The 16,238-nt window shown below is 41.5% G+C and overlaps 1 protein-coding gene across 2 annotated transcripts in view; it reads left to right on the top strand.

Annotated features, from left to right (window-relative positions):
• The window catches only part of slc51a (solute carrier family 51 member A), a 53,509-nt gene that overhangs the window by 26,563 nt on the left and 10,708 nt on the right, over positions 1–16,238 (top strand). The window contains exons 3-6 of one of the 2 annotated variants that reach the window (XM_070892901.1): positions 7,408–7,481; positions 8,151–8,224; positions 14,505–14,663; positions 15,665–15,776. In XM_070892901.1, the coding sequence (XP_070749002.1) occupies positions 7,408–7,481; positions 8,151–8,224; positions 14,505–14,663; positions 15,665–15,776 (419 nt within the window). Of the gene's footprint in view, positions 1–7,326; positions 7,482–8,150; positions 8,225–14,504; positions 14,664–15,664; positions 15,777–16,238 lie in introns of both variants that reach the window. The other variant, XM_070892900.1, reaches the window with a different exon arrangement.

Here is a 16,238-nt window from a genome sequence, read left to right as displayed (position 1 = left end):
ATTAAAAGATTTCAGGTTGAGAATACAGGTCCGAAATTGCCCTCCGCCCCATTAGGGACGGATAATTCAAATTATCTGATGAATAACCGCCCAAATCGATGGGGCGCGGAATAGAGGGAAATTGTTCTCTTTCCTTATCAAAAAGTAGTAGGGTGGCAGAGGGGCGGGAGCAGGCTGGAAGGTGAGCAGTGTCACCAGCGCTTTGCTGAGCACGTCAGCGTGGCACTGACATGCTGCAAGGCCTACTTGGCACCCACTGGACCACCAGGGAGGGCTTCAGCCAAGCCAGTGGCCCAGCATCCAAGTGGGCCAACTGTAGACTCAGCCGACAATTAAAAGAAAATGGCGGCCATGGCAGTGCGCCCTCTCCTTTAAGGGTGGACACACCGCCCAGCCACTGGCAGCTTCCCACCACACAAAGCTGTTACGGGCACCGACAAGCAATCGATCGACTATTTGAGGGCAATGTAGCTTCCAGGACAGGGACCAGGCAGTGCATGCGCCAATGATGTCATTATTGTCGTACGCACATCAGCGGGGGGGGGGGGGGGGGGGGAATACCCTCTCCGCCTCAAAAAATCACAAAGGCAATGTCCCAAACATCTGGGAGTGCGTCCCAACTGGGTGGAAATACATTTCTGCCCCATTTGAGGTGGTAACTGCTCTTAAAAAAAAAAAGGGGCAATTTTGGTCCCTACAAGTGAGAACCAGGCTGAATATAGAAGGTTCAAAGGGGAAGTGAAAAAGGAAATAAAAGGGACAAAGAGAGAGTATGGGAATAGATTGCCAGCTAACACAAAAGGAAATCCAAAAGGCTTCTACAGGCATATAAATAGTAAACGGGTAGTAACAGGAGGGGTGAAGCCCATTAGAGACCAAAATGGAGACCTACGCATTGAGGCGGTAGGCATGGCTGAGGTACTAAATGAGTACTTTGCATCTGTCTATACCAAGAAAGAAGATGCTGCCAAAGTCATCATGAAAGAGAAGGTAGCTAAGATACTGGATATGATAAAAATTGATAAAGAAACGGTACTAGAAAGGTCAGCTATACTTAAAGTAGATAAGACACCAAGAATGGATGGGATGCATCCTAGAATGCGGTCGGAAGTAAAGGTGGAAATCGCGGAGATACTGGCCATAATCTTGCAATCCTCCTTAGATACGGGGGTGGTGCCAGAGGACTGGAGAATTGCAAATATTACACCCTTGTTCAAAAAAGGGTGTTAAGATAAACTACAGGAAAGTCAGTTTAACCTCGGTAGTGGGGAAACTTTTAGAAACGATAATGCAAGACAACATTAACAGTCATTTGAACACGTGTGGATTAATTAAGGAAAGCCAGCACTGATTTGTTAAAGGCATATAAGAACATAAGAACATAAACATAAGAATTAGGAACAGGAGTAGGCCATCTAGCCCCTCGAGCCTGCTCCGCCATTCAACAAGATCATGGCTGATCTGGCCGTGTACTCAGCTCCACTTACCCGCCCGCTCCCCATAACCCTTAATTCCCTTATTGGTTAAAAATCTATCTATCTGTGACTTGAATACATTCAATGAGCTAGCCTCAACTGCTTCCTTGGGGAGAGAATTCCACAGATTCACATCTCTCTGGGAGAAGAAATTCCTTCTCAACTCGGTTTTAAATTGGCTCCCCTGTATTTTGAGGCTGTGCCCCCTAGTTCTAGTCTCCCCTACCAGTGAAAACAACCTCTCTGCCTTTATCTTGTCTATCCCTTTCATTATTTTAAATGTTTCTATAAGATTACCCCTCATCCTTCTGAACTCCAACGAGTAAAGACCCAGTCTACTCAATCTGTCATCATAAGGTAACCCCCTCATCTCCGGAATCAGCCTAGTGAATCGTCTCTGTAACCCCTCCAAAGCAAGTATATCCTTCCTTAAGTAAGGTGACCAAAACTGCATGCAGTACTCCAGGTGCAGCCTCACCAATACCCTATAAAGTTGCAGCAGGACCTCCCTGCTTTTGTACTCCATCCCTCTCGCAATGAAGGCCAACATTCCATTCGCCTTCCTGATTACCTGCTGTACCTGCAAACTAACTTTTTGGGATTCATGCACAAGGACCCCCAGGTCCCTCTGCACCGCAGCATGTTGTAATTCCTCCCCATTCAAATAGTATTCCTTTTTTTGTTTTTTTTCCCAAGGTGGATGACCTCACACTTTCTGACATTGTATTCCATCTGCCAAACCTTAGCCCATTCGCTTAACCTATCTAAATCTCTTTGCAGTCTCTCTGTGTCCTCTACACAACCCGCTTTCCCACTAATCTTTGTGTCATCTGCAAATTTTGTTACACTACACTCGGTCCCCTCTTCCAGGTCATCTAATTATATTGTAAACAGTTGTGGTCCCAGCACCGATCCCTGTGGCACACCACTAACAACCGATTTCCAACCCGAAAAGGACCCATTTATCCCGACTCTCTGCTTTCTGTTAGCCAGCCAATTCTCTATCCATGCTAATACATTTCCACTGACCCCGCGTACCTTTATCTTCTGCAGTAACCTTTTGTGTGGTACCTTATTGAATGCCTTTTGAAAATCTAAATACACCACATCCATCGGTACACCTCTATCCACCATGCTCGTTATATCCTCAAAGAATTCCAGTAAATTAGTTAAACATGATTTCCTCTTCATGAATCCATGTTGCGTCTGCTTGATTGCACTATTCCTATCTAGACGTCCCGCTATTTCTTCCTTAATGATAGCTTCAAGCATTTTCCCCACTACAGATATTAAACTAACCGGCCTATAGTTACCTGTCTTTTGTCTGCCCCCTTTTTTAAACAGAGGCGTTACATTAGCTGCTTTCTAATCCGCTGGTACCTCCCCAGAGTCCAGAGAATTTTGGTAGATTATAACGAATGCATCTGCTATAACTTCCGCCATCTCTTTTAATACCCTGGGATGCATTTCATCAGGACCAGGGGACTTGTCTACCTTGAGTCCCATTAGCCTGTCCAGCACTACCCCCCCAGTGATAGTGATTGTCTCCAGGTCCTCCCTTCCCACATTCCTGTGACCAGCAATTTCTGACATGGTTTCTGTGTCTTCCACTGTGAAGACCGAAGCAAAATAATTGTTTAAGGTCTCAGCCATTTCCACATTTCCCATTATTAAATCCCCCTTCTCATCTTCTAAGGGACCAACATTTACTTTAGTCACTCTTTTCCGTTTTATATATCTGTAAAAGCTTTTACTATCCGTTTTTATGTTTTGTGCAAGTTTACCTTTGTAATCTATCTTTCCTTTCTTTATTGCTTTCTTAGTCATTCTTTGCTGTCGTTTAAAATTTTCCCAATCTTCTATTTTCCCACTAACCTTGGCCACCTTATACGCATTGGTTTTTAATTTGATACTCTCCTTAATTTCCCTGGTTATCCACGGCTGGTTATCTCTTCTCTTACCGCCCTTCTTTTTCATTGGAATATATTTTTGTTGAGCACTATGAAAGAGCTCCTTAAAAGTCCTCCACTGTTCCTCAATTGTGCCACCATTTAGTCTGTGTTTCCAGACTACTTTAGCCAACTCTGCCCTCATCCCACTGTAGTCCCCTTTGTTTAAGCATAGTATGCTCGTTTGAGACACTACTTCCTCACCCTCAATCTGTATTACAAATTCAACCATACTGTGATCACTCATTCCGAGAGGATCTTTTACTAGGAGATCGTTTATTATTCCTGTCTCATTACAGAGGACCAGATCTAAGATAGCTTGCTCCCTTGTAGGTTCTGTAACATATTGTGCTAAGAAACAATCCTGTATGCATTCTATGAATTCCTCCTCCAGGCTACCCCGTGCGATTTGATTTGACCAATCGATATGTAGGTTAAAATCCCCCATGATTACTGCCGTTCCTTTTTCACATGCCTCCATTATTCCCTTGATTATTGCCCGCCCCACAGTGAAGTTATTATTTGGGGGCCTATAAAATACGCCCACCAGTGACTTTTTCCCCTTGCTATCTCTAATCTCCACCCACAATGATTCAACGTTTTGTTCATTAGAGCCAATATCGTCTCTCACAACTGCCCCGATATCATCCTTTATTAACAGAGCTACCCCACCTCCTTTCTCTTCTTGTCTATCTTTCTGAATCGTCAGATACCCCTGTATGTTTAATTCCCAGTCTTGGCCACCCTGCAACCACGTTTCTGTAATGGCCACCAAATCATACCCATTTGTAATGATTTGTGCCATCAACTCATTTACTTTATTTCGAATGCTGCGTGCGTTTAGGTAGAGTGTTTTAATACTAGTTTTTAAACCATGATTTTTTGTTTTGACCCCTCCTGCAGCCCCTTTACATTCAGTGGCCCTTTTTGTTTTTTGCCTTGGGTTTCTCTGCCCTCCACATTTACTCATCTCCTTTCTGTCTTTTGCTTTTGTCTCCTTTTTGTTTCCCTCTGTCTCCCTGCATTGGTTCCCATCCCCCTGCCACATTAGTTTAACTCCTCCCCAACAGCACTCGCAAACACTCCCCCTAGGACATTGGTTCCGGTCCTGCCTAGGTGCAGACCGTCCAGTTTGTACTGGTCACACCTCCCCCGGTTCCAATGAATTTGAATCCCTCCCTGGAAATTGTGTTTAACTTGATCGAGTTTTTTGATGAGGTAACAGAGAGGGTTGATGTGGGGCAATGTGATTAACATGGTGTACATGGATCTCCAAAAGATGTTTGATAGAGTCAAGAAAGTTGAATCCCATGGAATAAAAAGGACAGTGGCAGCATGGATACAAAATTGGCTAAGTGACAGGAAACAGAGTAGTGGTTTTTAGGACTGGAGGAAGGTATATAGTGGTGTTCCCCAGAGGTCTATACTAGGACAATTTCTTTTCTTGATATATATTAATGACTTGGGCATGATTTGAAAATTTGCAGATAACTCAAAATTTGGAAGTATAGTGAACAGTGAGGAGGAGAGTGATCGACTTCAGGAAGACATAGACAGGCTGGTGGAATGGGCGGATGAAATTTAATGCAGAAAAGTGCGAAGTGAAACATTTTGGTCGAAAGAACGAGGAGAGGCAATATAAGCTAAAGGATGCAATTCTAAAGGGGATGTATGAACAGAGAGACCTGGGGGTATATGTGCACAAATCATTGAAGGTGGCAGGGCAAGAAAGTGGTTTAACGTCTCATCCAAAAGACGGCACCTCCGACAGTGCAGTACTCCCTCAGCACTGCACTGGAGCGTCAGCCTAGATTTTTTTGTGCCCAAGTTTCAGGAGTGGGACTTGAATCTACAACCTTTTGACTCAGTGACAAGAGTGCTGCCCACTGAGCCAAGCTGACACAATCTTAGAGCAGAGAAAGTTAAGAGGAGATTTGATAGAGGTGTTCAAAATCATGAGGGGTCTAGACAAAGTAGATAGCGAGAAACTGTTCCCATTGGTGGAAGGGTCGAGAACCAGAGGACAGAGGTTTAAGGTGATTGGTAGAAGAACCAAAGACGATCATGACGAAAATGTTTTTACGCAGCAAGCGGTTAGGAGCTAGAATGCACTGCCTGAGAGGGTGGTGGAGGCAGATTCATCGTGGCTTTCAAAAGTAAATTGGATAAGTACCTGAAGGAAAATAATTTGCAGGTCAAGGGGAAAGGGCAGGGGAGTGGGACAAGCTGAAGTGCCCTTGCAGACAGTCGTCACGGGTTCATCAAGCCGAATGGCCTACTTCTGTGCTGAAACCATTCTATGATTCTATTTGGTATCTTCTTAACCAATAAGGATGTAACGGTAGATCAGAGGAGGGAATTGAAGCATTTGTGGTCTGACTGACAGCAAGCTTGAGGAAACACATACCATTTCCACATTTGTGAATTCAATTGTAAAATTTTGGATTCACCTGTCTCGTCCTCAGAACCCGGAGATGGATGCCAAATATTCCTCGGTTTTCTGTAGGATTCCAGGAAAAAACAATGTAGAAATGATTGTGTATATTTTGCTCTATTATCTGTAAAACAATGCAAGATAATCACTGAACAAACCGTAGATAACCATCATTGGAAAATTTGGGAAAATAGGGTTTTTGTAATTGGCTTTAAGTACCTCTAGGCTAGGGAAGAAATGAACCTATACTGGTTCTCACTCCTGGTCACTATGCATTATGTTATACCTATGTATATGGCACACTTCCCAATTTAGACTGTGCATTTTGGCAAAGGTGTAATGTGTAAAATGTGACCTCCCACCCCATGCTTTGGACCTGTTAATATAAAGTATTGGGCCACTTGCTCTTGCAAGAGCTAGATTGCAGCATAGAAACCTATTATAGTCAAGAATGCAAAAATATAGGACAATAGAATTACTAGGAGTGAGTTTCAGGGGAATGAAGCTAATGTGCGACTTTGGTGGGGTTACAAATAAAGACTAGGCAGTGTTCTGTAACAAAATAGTTGCCCATGGCCAATCAGCCACTTTGTCAGAATTGGAAGAAAGTAGAGTAAGGAATTGGAGTTAACGTGACTTAATTTGGAGTTAAAGGTGCATTTGTGGCCAAAAGCATTGGAATTTCCTTTTGGGCATCTCGGGGACTCGATGCGTGCTGCCCTTTTGTACACTACTGAGCCCATTTGGTCATCTGGTGGTTTCTAATTGGCCATGCAAGTAGTGCATGGAACTGCAGGAACAAGTAGGAATATGGAGGTTTACCATTGCATCTTACTTCTTAAAAATTCTCAGAACGCTATCGAGACATCAAGCATCTGCAGTTTTGTGAAAAATCTATGGTTGTGGTTAATTGCTGGCCTGATTACAATATACAATATTCTATTCAGCTCATCTGTATGGAGATAATTATGGGGATGAAATTGCTCCTGTTAATTATACGAAAAACATAAGTGTGAGAAATTTTGTTCCCATGGTTCTCTCTTAACAGACCTTTTGGCTGCCATTATTGCAGTATTTATAGCAGGGCTTTGCTCAATGCATATAATCTAATTAGTATGAGGATATCTTTTATATCTGGATACCCAATTAACAATCTTCAATTGTAAAAATAATAAAATGACTAGGTATAATCGAGCTAATCATATCTGCTTCATATGGCATTTGTTCAAATTAAATAGATAAGTTTAATTTCTGTTAAATTCTGAGTACATTTTGTATAAACTTACAGAAGTGTAAATACACTACAGCCTGTTTTTAAAACAAATATTAATTCAGTATTTCCTAACCAATAGCTAGCATTTATTCAAATAATAAAAATAAACATTATAAATTCATTTAGGAAATGGTTGATCAAAATGACAATGGAGATAGCTCATTTAAAGTAATTAAACTTTGATTCTTTCCACAGATTTGAATGTGCCTGCTATTATCTTATACAGTGTTCTCACTCTAATGGCTGTAATTGCAAATCTTGTTTATTTTGAGGAAGTTATCTACCTGGTGAGAAAAGTCCCTTCCTCAAACAGGAGAGCGACTATTATGTGGGTCAGCGGGGCTGCACCTGTAAGTACACTTTACAATATCTAGCTCGAAAATTCAAACTCTTCCTGTTTTTCAGGAATCGTCTCCAATTTTCTGTAAGATTTCAAAAACCTCCCATTTAATTTATACTTCTTGATTTCACCCAAAGGATTTCAAATTGAAATGCCACATTCCCACATAAATTGTACTGGCATAGCTTAGAATTCTGTTTTAAAAACTGTAGCCCTGAAATCACTGAGGAAAACTAGAATTTAATGTTTGTTTGAAATTCAACTCTTCAGGTTAACATCTGTGCTAGAATAAAATTTCAAACAAATGTGTCAACTGTTAACTATGTTACTATTCCTTGGTTTAATTTCAGAACCTTCCTGTTGCAAGGTCATTCACAAGAGTGCTTAATGTAGTATTTTAAATAACAACTCAAGCGGAAGCTACTGGTAAAGAAAAAAGCACCTTCTGAATAACAACAAAATCCCTATATCTTAAAGTTATAAGCTATCTATCTAAAATGTGACGAAACACCCCAAATCAATCTGCCTCCACACATTAGCCATTTCCCTATCCACAAATACCAATTCAGGAAATCGCTGTATTTTCATACAGGCTATTTGGAAATACTGCTTTACAAAATTTACAAATGTTAACTTTTAGAATATTGAAAAGTAACAGTTGCATTATATTTTGTTTCAGGTGATAGCGACTACATCTTGTGTTGGGATGTGGGTTCCTCTAGCATCAATGATCACAGATTTGACAACAGCAGTGTATGTATTTTTATTGAGTTTTTATTGCTCCGACAAAACATTAAACATTAATTATCTGCATTAAATTCTGGGAAGTAAAAATGTATTGGAATTTTTTAAGGGGTCAGTTCGGTGGTGAGTCGGGAGGGAAATGTTTTTTTTGGATAGCGGGTCAGTAACCCGCTGTCAACCTGCCGCCACTTGCCTTTCCCAGATGTCGGGTCTGTCAACACTGAACAGACCTGACACGCAGCGGCGGGGGAGGCAAGTCAGGTCGTTATGGCCTAGTTAACTGCCCATTAAGAAGTATTTTGAGCTCACCTTTACATTTTATGAGGCCGCCACAGGATTCACGTCAGGTAAGCAGGGCAGGAGTTGGATGACCATGGAATCATGTCATGACTTGACAGCTGCAAATGTGCTATAGAAGCTCCCATCTCACAGCTATTAACTTTCCAAGCTCAGAAGCTGTCGCTTACTGCATTTGGAAGACAGATTGAGCTTTATGCAGTTTGCAAATGTTTGGAGTAAACTCTGTATCCACTGTCATCTCATTGGAACAGCCTCCCTCACCATTGACAGATCGCTTCTGTCATTTCAAGTTCACCTGCCATCTATTACATCAGCATCGGTGCCCTTGAAACTATCTCACCTTGGTCCTCAGAATCCCACCACGATTGGCCCCAACACCAGCAGCACCGGGCACACCAGCAGCACCAACAACAACACCAGCAACCTTCTCCACAATCAACTGATGCTGCACATGACACAGGGCATCAGCACCTGACCACATTGCTGCATGGGAAGCCAGGGATAGCCTCACTATGGCCAGATTTACTTCACTTGACACAGTACACCCTGGCTGCCATATGATGTGGCAGGTTGGCACCACCCCACACCAACACGGTGAAGCATCCCTACAATGCTCAAGCCATTCCTTTCACACTCATCACCATTGCTGGGGTTACTGTTATGCCTCACCATTCATTGCAACTCACTAAGTCACTTGCAAAGATGCACACAGATCTGTCCAAGAACACAAAGTGGTCAAAATAAAGATTTCAATGTTTGACAACATAGTAAATAAACTTTACATGAACATTGCATAAAACACCCAAGTGTGTTAGTTGGTATGATTGGACTAGGATGAGGGTAATTGTGAGGGGTGGCTAGTGAGCTGGGGAAGTGATAATGTAGATAGAGAGGGATGGGTGGAGGTGCATGGTACGTTGGTGTGAGAAAGGTTGTGCAGGAGTAGGGTAGGGAAGGCAGAGTAATGGGGATGTGATGAGCAGCACGGCAGGATGAGGCTGAGTGTGGGTTTGCAGTAATGTTTCGTGATCTACTGAGATCATTGAAAGGTTTGCACCAGTGCAGCCTGGTCCACCTGACCACATCCCTGCTTGTATCCTCCTGTGCAACCAGGCTGCGTTAGTGTCCTAGGGAGGTCGCTTCCGCTCATTGGAAGGGAAGAGGACCTCCCTGCGTGCTGCGACTGTCTCCATAAGCATCTGGAGGGAGTTATGGGAATGCCTACGTGCATCCATGCACCTCAGTGCAGTGCTTGTCAGTGTTTGCAGCACCTCAATGATGTAGAACACTGATAGCACAACTGTCAAAATCAATTTTCGCATAGTCTCTTTAAGGAAACCGGCTGATGACACATAATCAAATGACATCATCAGACCAGTTTCCTTCAATTGGCTGCTGGACGGGCTTAACAAGCCCAATCAGGGGAAAATCATTTTGGACAGCAGGCTGGAGCGAGCATCGGAGTTGGGACCCGCCACTGATCCACCAAGGTAGGCAAAATCGTGGTCTACAGCAAGAAATCAGGAGCTCCGCAATCAAACCTCTAATTTTTGTACAAACTGGATGTGGAATTGGATAATGTCTCTGATGAGAATTTTAAAGTACAAAACATAAACACAATAGAAAACAGAGCCACCAATAAATGTGCAACTGTCTCCCTTTATAACTCCTTAGATGAAATGAGAATGCAGATGAATACAATTCCCTTTTTAGTAATTTCTTCATTATGAGGTACGCCTCAATAATTGAGAGATTTAGGAGTAATATTGGTGACGTCTAGCTTTAAAGTTATTTTTAATCTGAAGTGGATCATTTCACAATCATAGACAGGTTAAAACCTGTGCTAAAATAAAGGACAGTGAACTTTCAAACGAATGTGTTAAATGTTTGTACATTACTATTCCATGGTGCAATTCCAGGACCTTCCTGTTCCAAGTGAGGACTGTGCTCATGAAGCATGTGGGTGGAGATGGGATTACTACTTTGTAGTCCTGATTCTCCGAGCCATGCTCCCGACAAGTGCAAATTCCTACTTGGAGTGCAGGATCACAGAAATATCCCTCAAGTGATAACGTTGGCATAATTCTCTATTATTCACACCAAAATACTTATTTCAATTCATCTTCTTTTCCTGGATCCCTGCCAGTCAAACAGACAACTTATTTGCAGCTATATGCTACAGCTGCTCTGGGCTGGCTGCTAAGAGGTGCATGATAGTAAGTTAATGATGATTGTCATTCCAAATTCCCCTCTAACCTGAGGACAGCATTTGACAGGTCCCGACAGTAAAATTAATGAAATTAACAGCTCGATGCAGGAATCATGGGTGCAAATCTATATCCCAACACTTTGTGGACACCGAGCATTAAGCCTCTTTAACCTGCTTTTTTCAGCAAGGTAGCTCTGACTTCTCTTGAAAAGGGAGCTTTGCACCCTTGGTGAGGTGTGATCAATTTCTACTCTCAGGTGAAATTAGAGCCCGTGACACCCACAGCAATTCAAGGGGATAAACCTTCCAATGTGCTCACAATCCAATGTACCTATCCATGAGTGGAATAGAACTGCACAAGGGGACGTTTTGCATTGACTATTAGTTACTAAGTTTCCTTTGACTAAAAATTTTTGCAGCATGAGACATAGGCCCAGACTTCAGTTAACTTCAGCGGGAGGTCAGCAGTTTCCCCCAGGGAAATGCTGTAAAGCCACAGAAATTCAAGGCCATGGTAACTGAGAGACATTTTAGAACATTCAGGATTATGCAACAACTATGTAGAATACATAAAAACATAAGAAATAGGAGCAGGAGTAGGCCATTTGGTCCCTCGAGCCTGCTCCGCCATTCAATAAGATCATGGCTGATCTGATCTTGGACTCAGCTCCACTTCCCTGCCCGCTCCCCATAACCCTTCACTCCCTTATCGCTCAAAAATCTGTCTATCTCCACCTTAAATATATTCAATGACACAGCCTCCACAACTCTCTGGGGCAGAGAATTCCACAGATTTCCTCCGAGAGAAGAAATTCCTCCTCATCTCAGTTTTAAATGGGCGATCCCTTATTCTGAAACTATGCCCCCTAGTTCTAGATACCCTCACGAGGGGAAACATCCTTTCTGCATCTACCTTGTCGAGCCCCCTCAGTATCTTATACGTTTCAATAAGATCACCTCTCAGTCTTCTAAACTACAATGAGTGTAGACCCAACCTGCTCAACCTTTCTTCAACCCCTTCATCTCAGGAATCAACCTAGTGAACCTTCTCTGAACTGCCTCCAATGCAAGTATCTTAAATAAGGAGACCAAAACTGTATGCAGTACTCGAGGTTGTGGCCTCACCAATATCCTGTAGAGTTGTAGCAGGACTTCTCTGCTTTTATACTCCATCCCTTTGCAATAAAGGCCAACATTCCATTTGCCTTCCTGATTACTTGCTGTACCTGCATACTAACTTTTTGTGTTTCGTGCACAAGGACCCCCAGGTCCCTCTGTACTGCAGCATTTTATAATTTCTCTCCATTTAAATAATAATTTGCTATTTTATTTTTCCTGCCAACGTGGATAATCTCACACTTTCCCACATTATACTGCATCTGTCAAATGTTTGCCCACTCACCTTAGTCTGTCTATATCCCTTTGTAGATTCTTTATGTCCTCCTTACAATTTGCTTTCCCACCTATCTTTGTATCATCACAAACTTGACTACATTACACTTGGTCCCTTCATTCAACTCATTAATATAGAATGTAAATAGTTGAAGGCCCAGCACCGATCCCTGTGGCACCCCACTAGTTACCGTTTGCCAACCGAAAAATGACCCATTTATCCCGACTCTCTGTTTTCTGTTAGTTAGCCAATCTGCTATCCATGCTAATATATTACCCCTGTGAACTTTTAACTTGTGCAATAACCTTTTACATGGTGCCTTATCGAATGCCTTCTGGAAATCCAAATACACCAGATCCACTGGTTCCCCCTTGTCCACCCTGCTCGTTACATCTTCAAAAATTCCAGCAAATTTGTCAAACATGATTTCCCTTTCATAAAACTATGCTGACTCTGCTTGACTGTATTATGCTGTTCCAAAGTCTTGCTAATGCTTCCTTTAATAATGGACTCCAGCATTTTCCTAACAACAGATGTTAGGCAAACTGGTCCATAGTTTCCTACTTTCTGTCTGCCTCCTTTTTTAAATAAGGGCGTTACATTTGCAGTTTTCCAGTCCACTGGGACCTCACCAGAATCCAGAGAATTTTGGTAGATTACAACCAATGCATCCACTATCTCTACAGCCACTTTTTTTAAGAGTCTAGGATCAGGTCCTGGGGACTTGTCCACCTTTAGTCCCATTATTTTACCGAATACTTTTTCTTTATTGATAGTGATTGTTTTAAATACCTCCCTCCCTATAGCCCCTTCATTATCCATTATTGGGATGTTTTTAATGTCTTCTACAGTGAAGACTGATACAAAATATTTGTTCAAAGTCTCTGCCATTTCCCTGTTTCCCCAGTCTCATCCTCTAAGAGACCAATGTTTACTTTAGCTACTCTTTTCCTTGTTATATACCTGGAGAAGCTCTTACTCTCTGTTTTTATATTTCTTGCTAGTTTACTCTCAACCTATCTTCCCTCGCTCTGGTATTTTTTTAGTCGTCCTTTGCTGGTTTTTAAAAGTTTCCCAATCCTCTGGCCTCCCTCTAATCTTGGCAACATTGTATGCCATTGTTTTCCATTTGATACCATCCTTTACTTCCTTAGTTAGCCACAGATGGTTCTCCCTTTTAAAGTCTTTCCTTCTCACTGGAATATATTTTTGCTGAGAGTTATGAAATATCTCCTTAAATGTCTGCCACTGCTTATCAACCGTCTTACACTTTAATCTATTTTCCCAGTCCACTTTAGCCAACTCTGCCTTCATACCTTTGTAATCTCCTTTATTTAAGATCAGGACACTGGTTTGAGATCCAACTTTCTCACCGTCCAACTGAATTTGAAGTTTAACCATGCTATGATCACTCTTTCCTAGAGTATCCTTTACTAGGAGATCATTTATTAATCCTGTCTCATTACAAAGTAACAGGTCTAAAATATCCTGCTCCCTGGTTGGTTCCACAATGTACTGTTCGAGGAAACTATCCTGGATACACTCTATGCACTTTTCCTCAAGGGTACCTTGGCCAATTTGTTTTGTCCAATCAATATGAAAATTAAAATCACCTATGATTATTGCCATTACTTTCTTACAAGCCTCCATTATTTCTTGATTTATACTCTGTCCAACTATGTAGCTCCTGTTAGGGGGCCTATAGACTATGCCCACCAGTGATTACTTCCCCTTATTATTTCTTACCTCCACCCAAACTGATTCTACATCTTGATCTTCTGAGCCAATATCATTTCTCACTACTGCAGTGATATCCTTTATTAACAGAGCTATCTCACCACATTTCCCTTTCTGCCTATCCTTCCAAATTGTCAAATGTCCCTGAATATTCAGTTTCCAGCCTTGGTCACCTTGCAAACATGTCTCTGTAATGGCTATCAGATCATGCTCATTTATATTTATTTGTACCGTCAACTCATCTATCTTGTTACGAATGCTGTGTACATTCAGAAAAAGAGCTTATAATTTTGTTTTTTTACTACATTTCCATGCTTTGACCCCACTTTCTGATACACTCTTATTTTTATACATTCTGTCCCTTCCTGTCACACTCTGGTTATCATCTCCCCCACTGCTATCCTGCTCCATTGCCTTCTCCTTGCTCTTTGACTTTTTAAGTTTCCGCTCACCTGAACCCTCCCCCCTACTATTTAGTTTAAAGCCCTCTCTACAGCCCGAGTTATTCGATTCGCCAGGACACTAATCCCAGTGTGGTTCAAGTGCAGCCTGTCCTAACGGCTCCCTCTTACCCTAAGGGTAAGAGCCATTTTAGTGATCTATATTTTGTAAGATAAATTTCTTGGATTATTTTGTTATTATTTCTACAGGTACTTTGCAATTGTTATCCATAAGTTCCAGCGGATGATGATAGAAGAATTTGGAGGTGATGAGGCATTCCTGAAACATTTTCAAAATACCCCTGTGAAGATTAGTACAGGGCCCTGTTGTTGCTGCTGCCTTTGTTTGCCTTTTGCAAAGATTTCAAGGTGAGCTGCAGATGTTTTTGAGAAAAATGTTCTTGGACCTATAGCCTGTTATTATTCCTGTTACTGACACCCCCTACATTTTCTGAGTTATTGAAGTTAAAGTTGGTGAGGGTTTTGGGTGGCCGAGTGACAAATTATTGATCAGTTTAGTTGGGGATCTGGGCCATAATCGAAGCCACAATGATGGGATGCGATTGTGCTCTCTCTGTCAACTGTTTTGGTTCTGTTTGAAACGAGTCCATGTGTTATCATCCCAGACCCTTGAAGCTCCACAAAATCTTTTTTGATAATTCAGTACTAAATTTTCATTTCTAGAATTGAACATAGGAATGAGAGTAGGCCATTCAGCCACTCATGCCAGTTTCGCCATTCAGTTAGCTCATGGCTGATCTGTGTTACACCTCCATTTGCCTGTCTTGGTTTCATATCCCTTAATAATCTTGCCGAATAAAAATCTATCAATCTCGGGTTTGCAATTTTTAATTGACCTCGGCTCAGCACCTTTTTGGAGGAGAGTGTTCCAGATTTCCACTACCCTTTGTAAATAGAACTGTCCCACTGATGCAGTGAGATGTTCTTGAATGTTTGGAGGATAAAAAGATTTTGGTACTTTGTAAATGGAATCTTTGCTCTTTTAATCTATAGTATACTTGACCGTGCAAAAATGTAGTGGAGGGGACTTAGAAAAATAGAAGAAATAACCCACAAAAATGGAAGGCAGTAAATATTAAAATTTGTTGGCATAATACTTAATTGATAAATATTAGCATAAATGCTTGTACCAATATGTAATAAATAGATTACATACTCAAATCCAAAGTACAAAGATAATACAACAACAACAACAACATCCCAAGGCACTTCACAGAGTGGCCAATAGTTAAGTCCCTTGTTAGGTTAATATGTTAAAAGTAAATGGTTAACCCAAACTGATGTCTTACATTTGGCATTTTAAGCTGTTGTCTAAATATGGTTAATGTCTGCTTCTTTCTTCTTTTTAGGCGCCTGATGTTCATGCTGAAATTGGGAACATTTCAACTAGCTTTCTTCCGGCCAGTCCTAATGATCTTCACATTAGTCCTTTGGGTGAATGGTACCTTTAGCCTTGATGATGTATGTTCTTTTTTCCCCTGTTGAGCTAGATGCTAGAAGTTGAATACGATAAAAAATAAGTTGGTTATAAGTTGACATATTTTAAGTTGCAGGATGGAAATTGCTACACTTTGCCCTTTTCCTGATCTGCTGACTAAGCAGTACATTTTTAAAAGTTTGCATTTCTGAGTTATTTCTATAATTCTTTCTTCAAAATACACACCATCATTTCTCAGTATCTCTATAATGTACTGTTCGGAGAAGATGATTAAACTAAAAGAGACTGACTGTAAAGAGCGATCTGAATGGAAGGATTATGTTAAATGAATACTTGGTTTAGAACTCTGAATAACTCTCAACTTCCAACGTGCCACATCATGTATTGTTGCCCCATGATTAGCAGTACGTGTTCAAAGCTGTGACTCCATACAGGATGGATTACCAACCTCCGCTGTAGCATCATTGGGCAGGTATTAAATGGAG

The sequence above is a fragment of the Pristiophorus japonicus genome, chromosome 11 (assembly GCF_044704955.1).
Source record: "Pristiophorus japonicus isolate sPriJap1 chromosome 11, sPriJap1.hap1, whole genome shotgun sequence".
In the NCBI taxonomy this organism is placed as follows: domain Eukaryota; kingdom Metazoa; phylum Chordata; class Chondrichthyes; family Pristiophoridae; genus Pristiophorus; species Pristiophorus japonicus.
The sequence above is the reverse complement of the archived record's forward strand: the minus strand, read 5'-3'. Positions and strand labels throughout refer to the sequence as shown.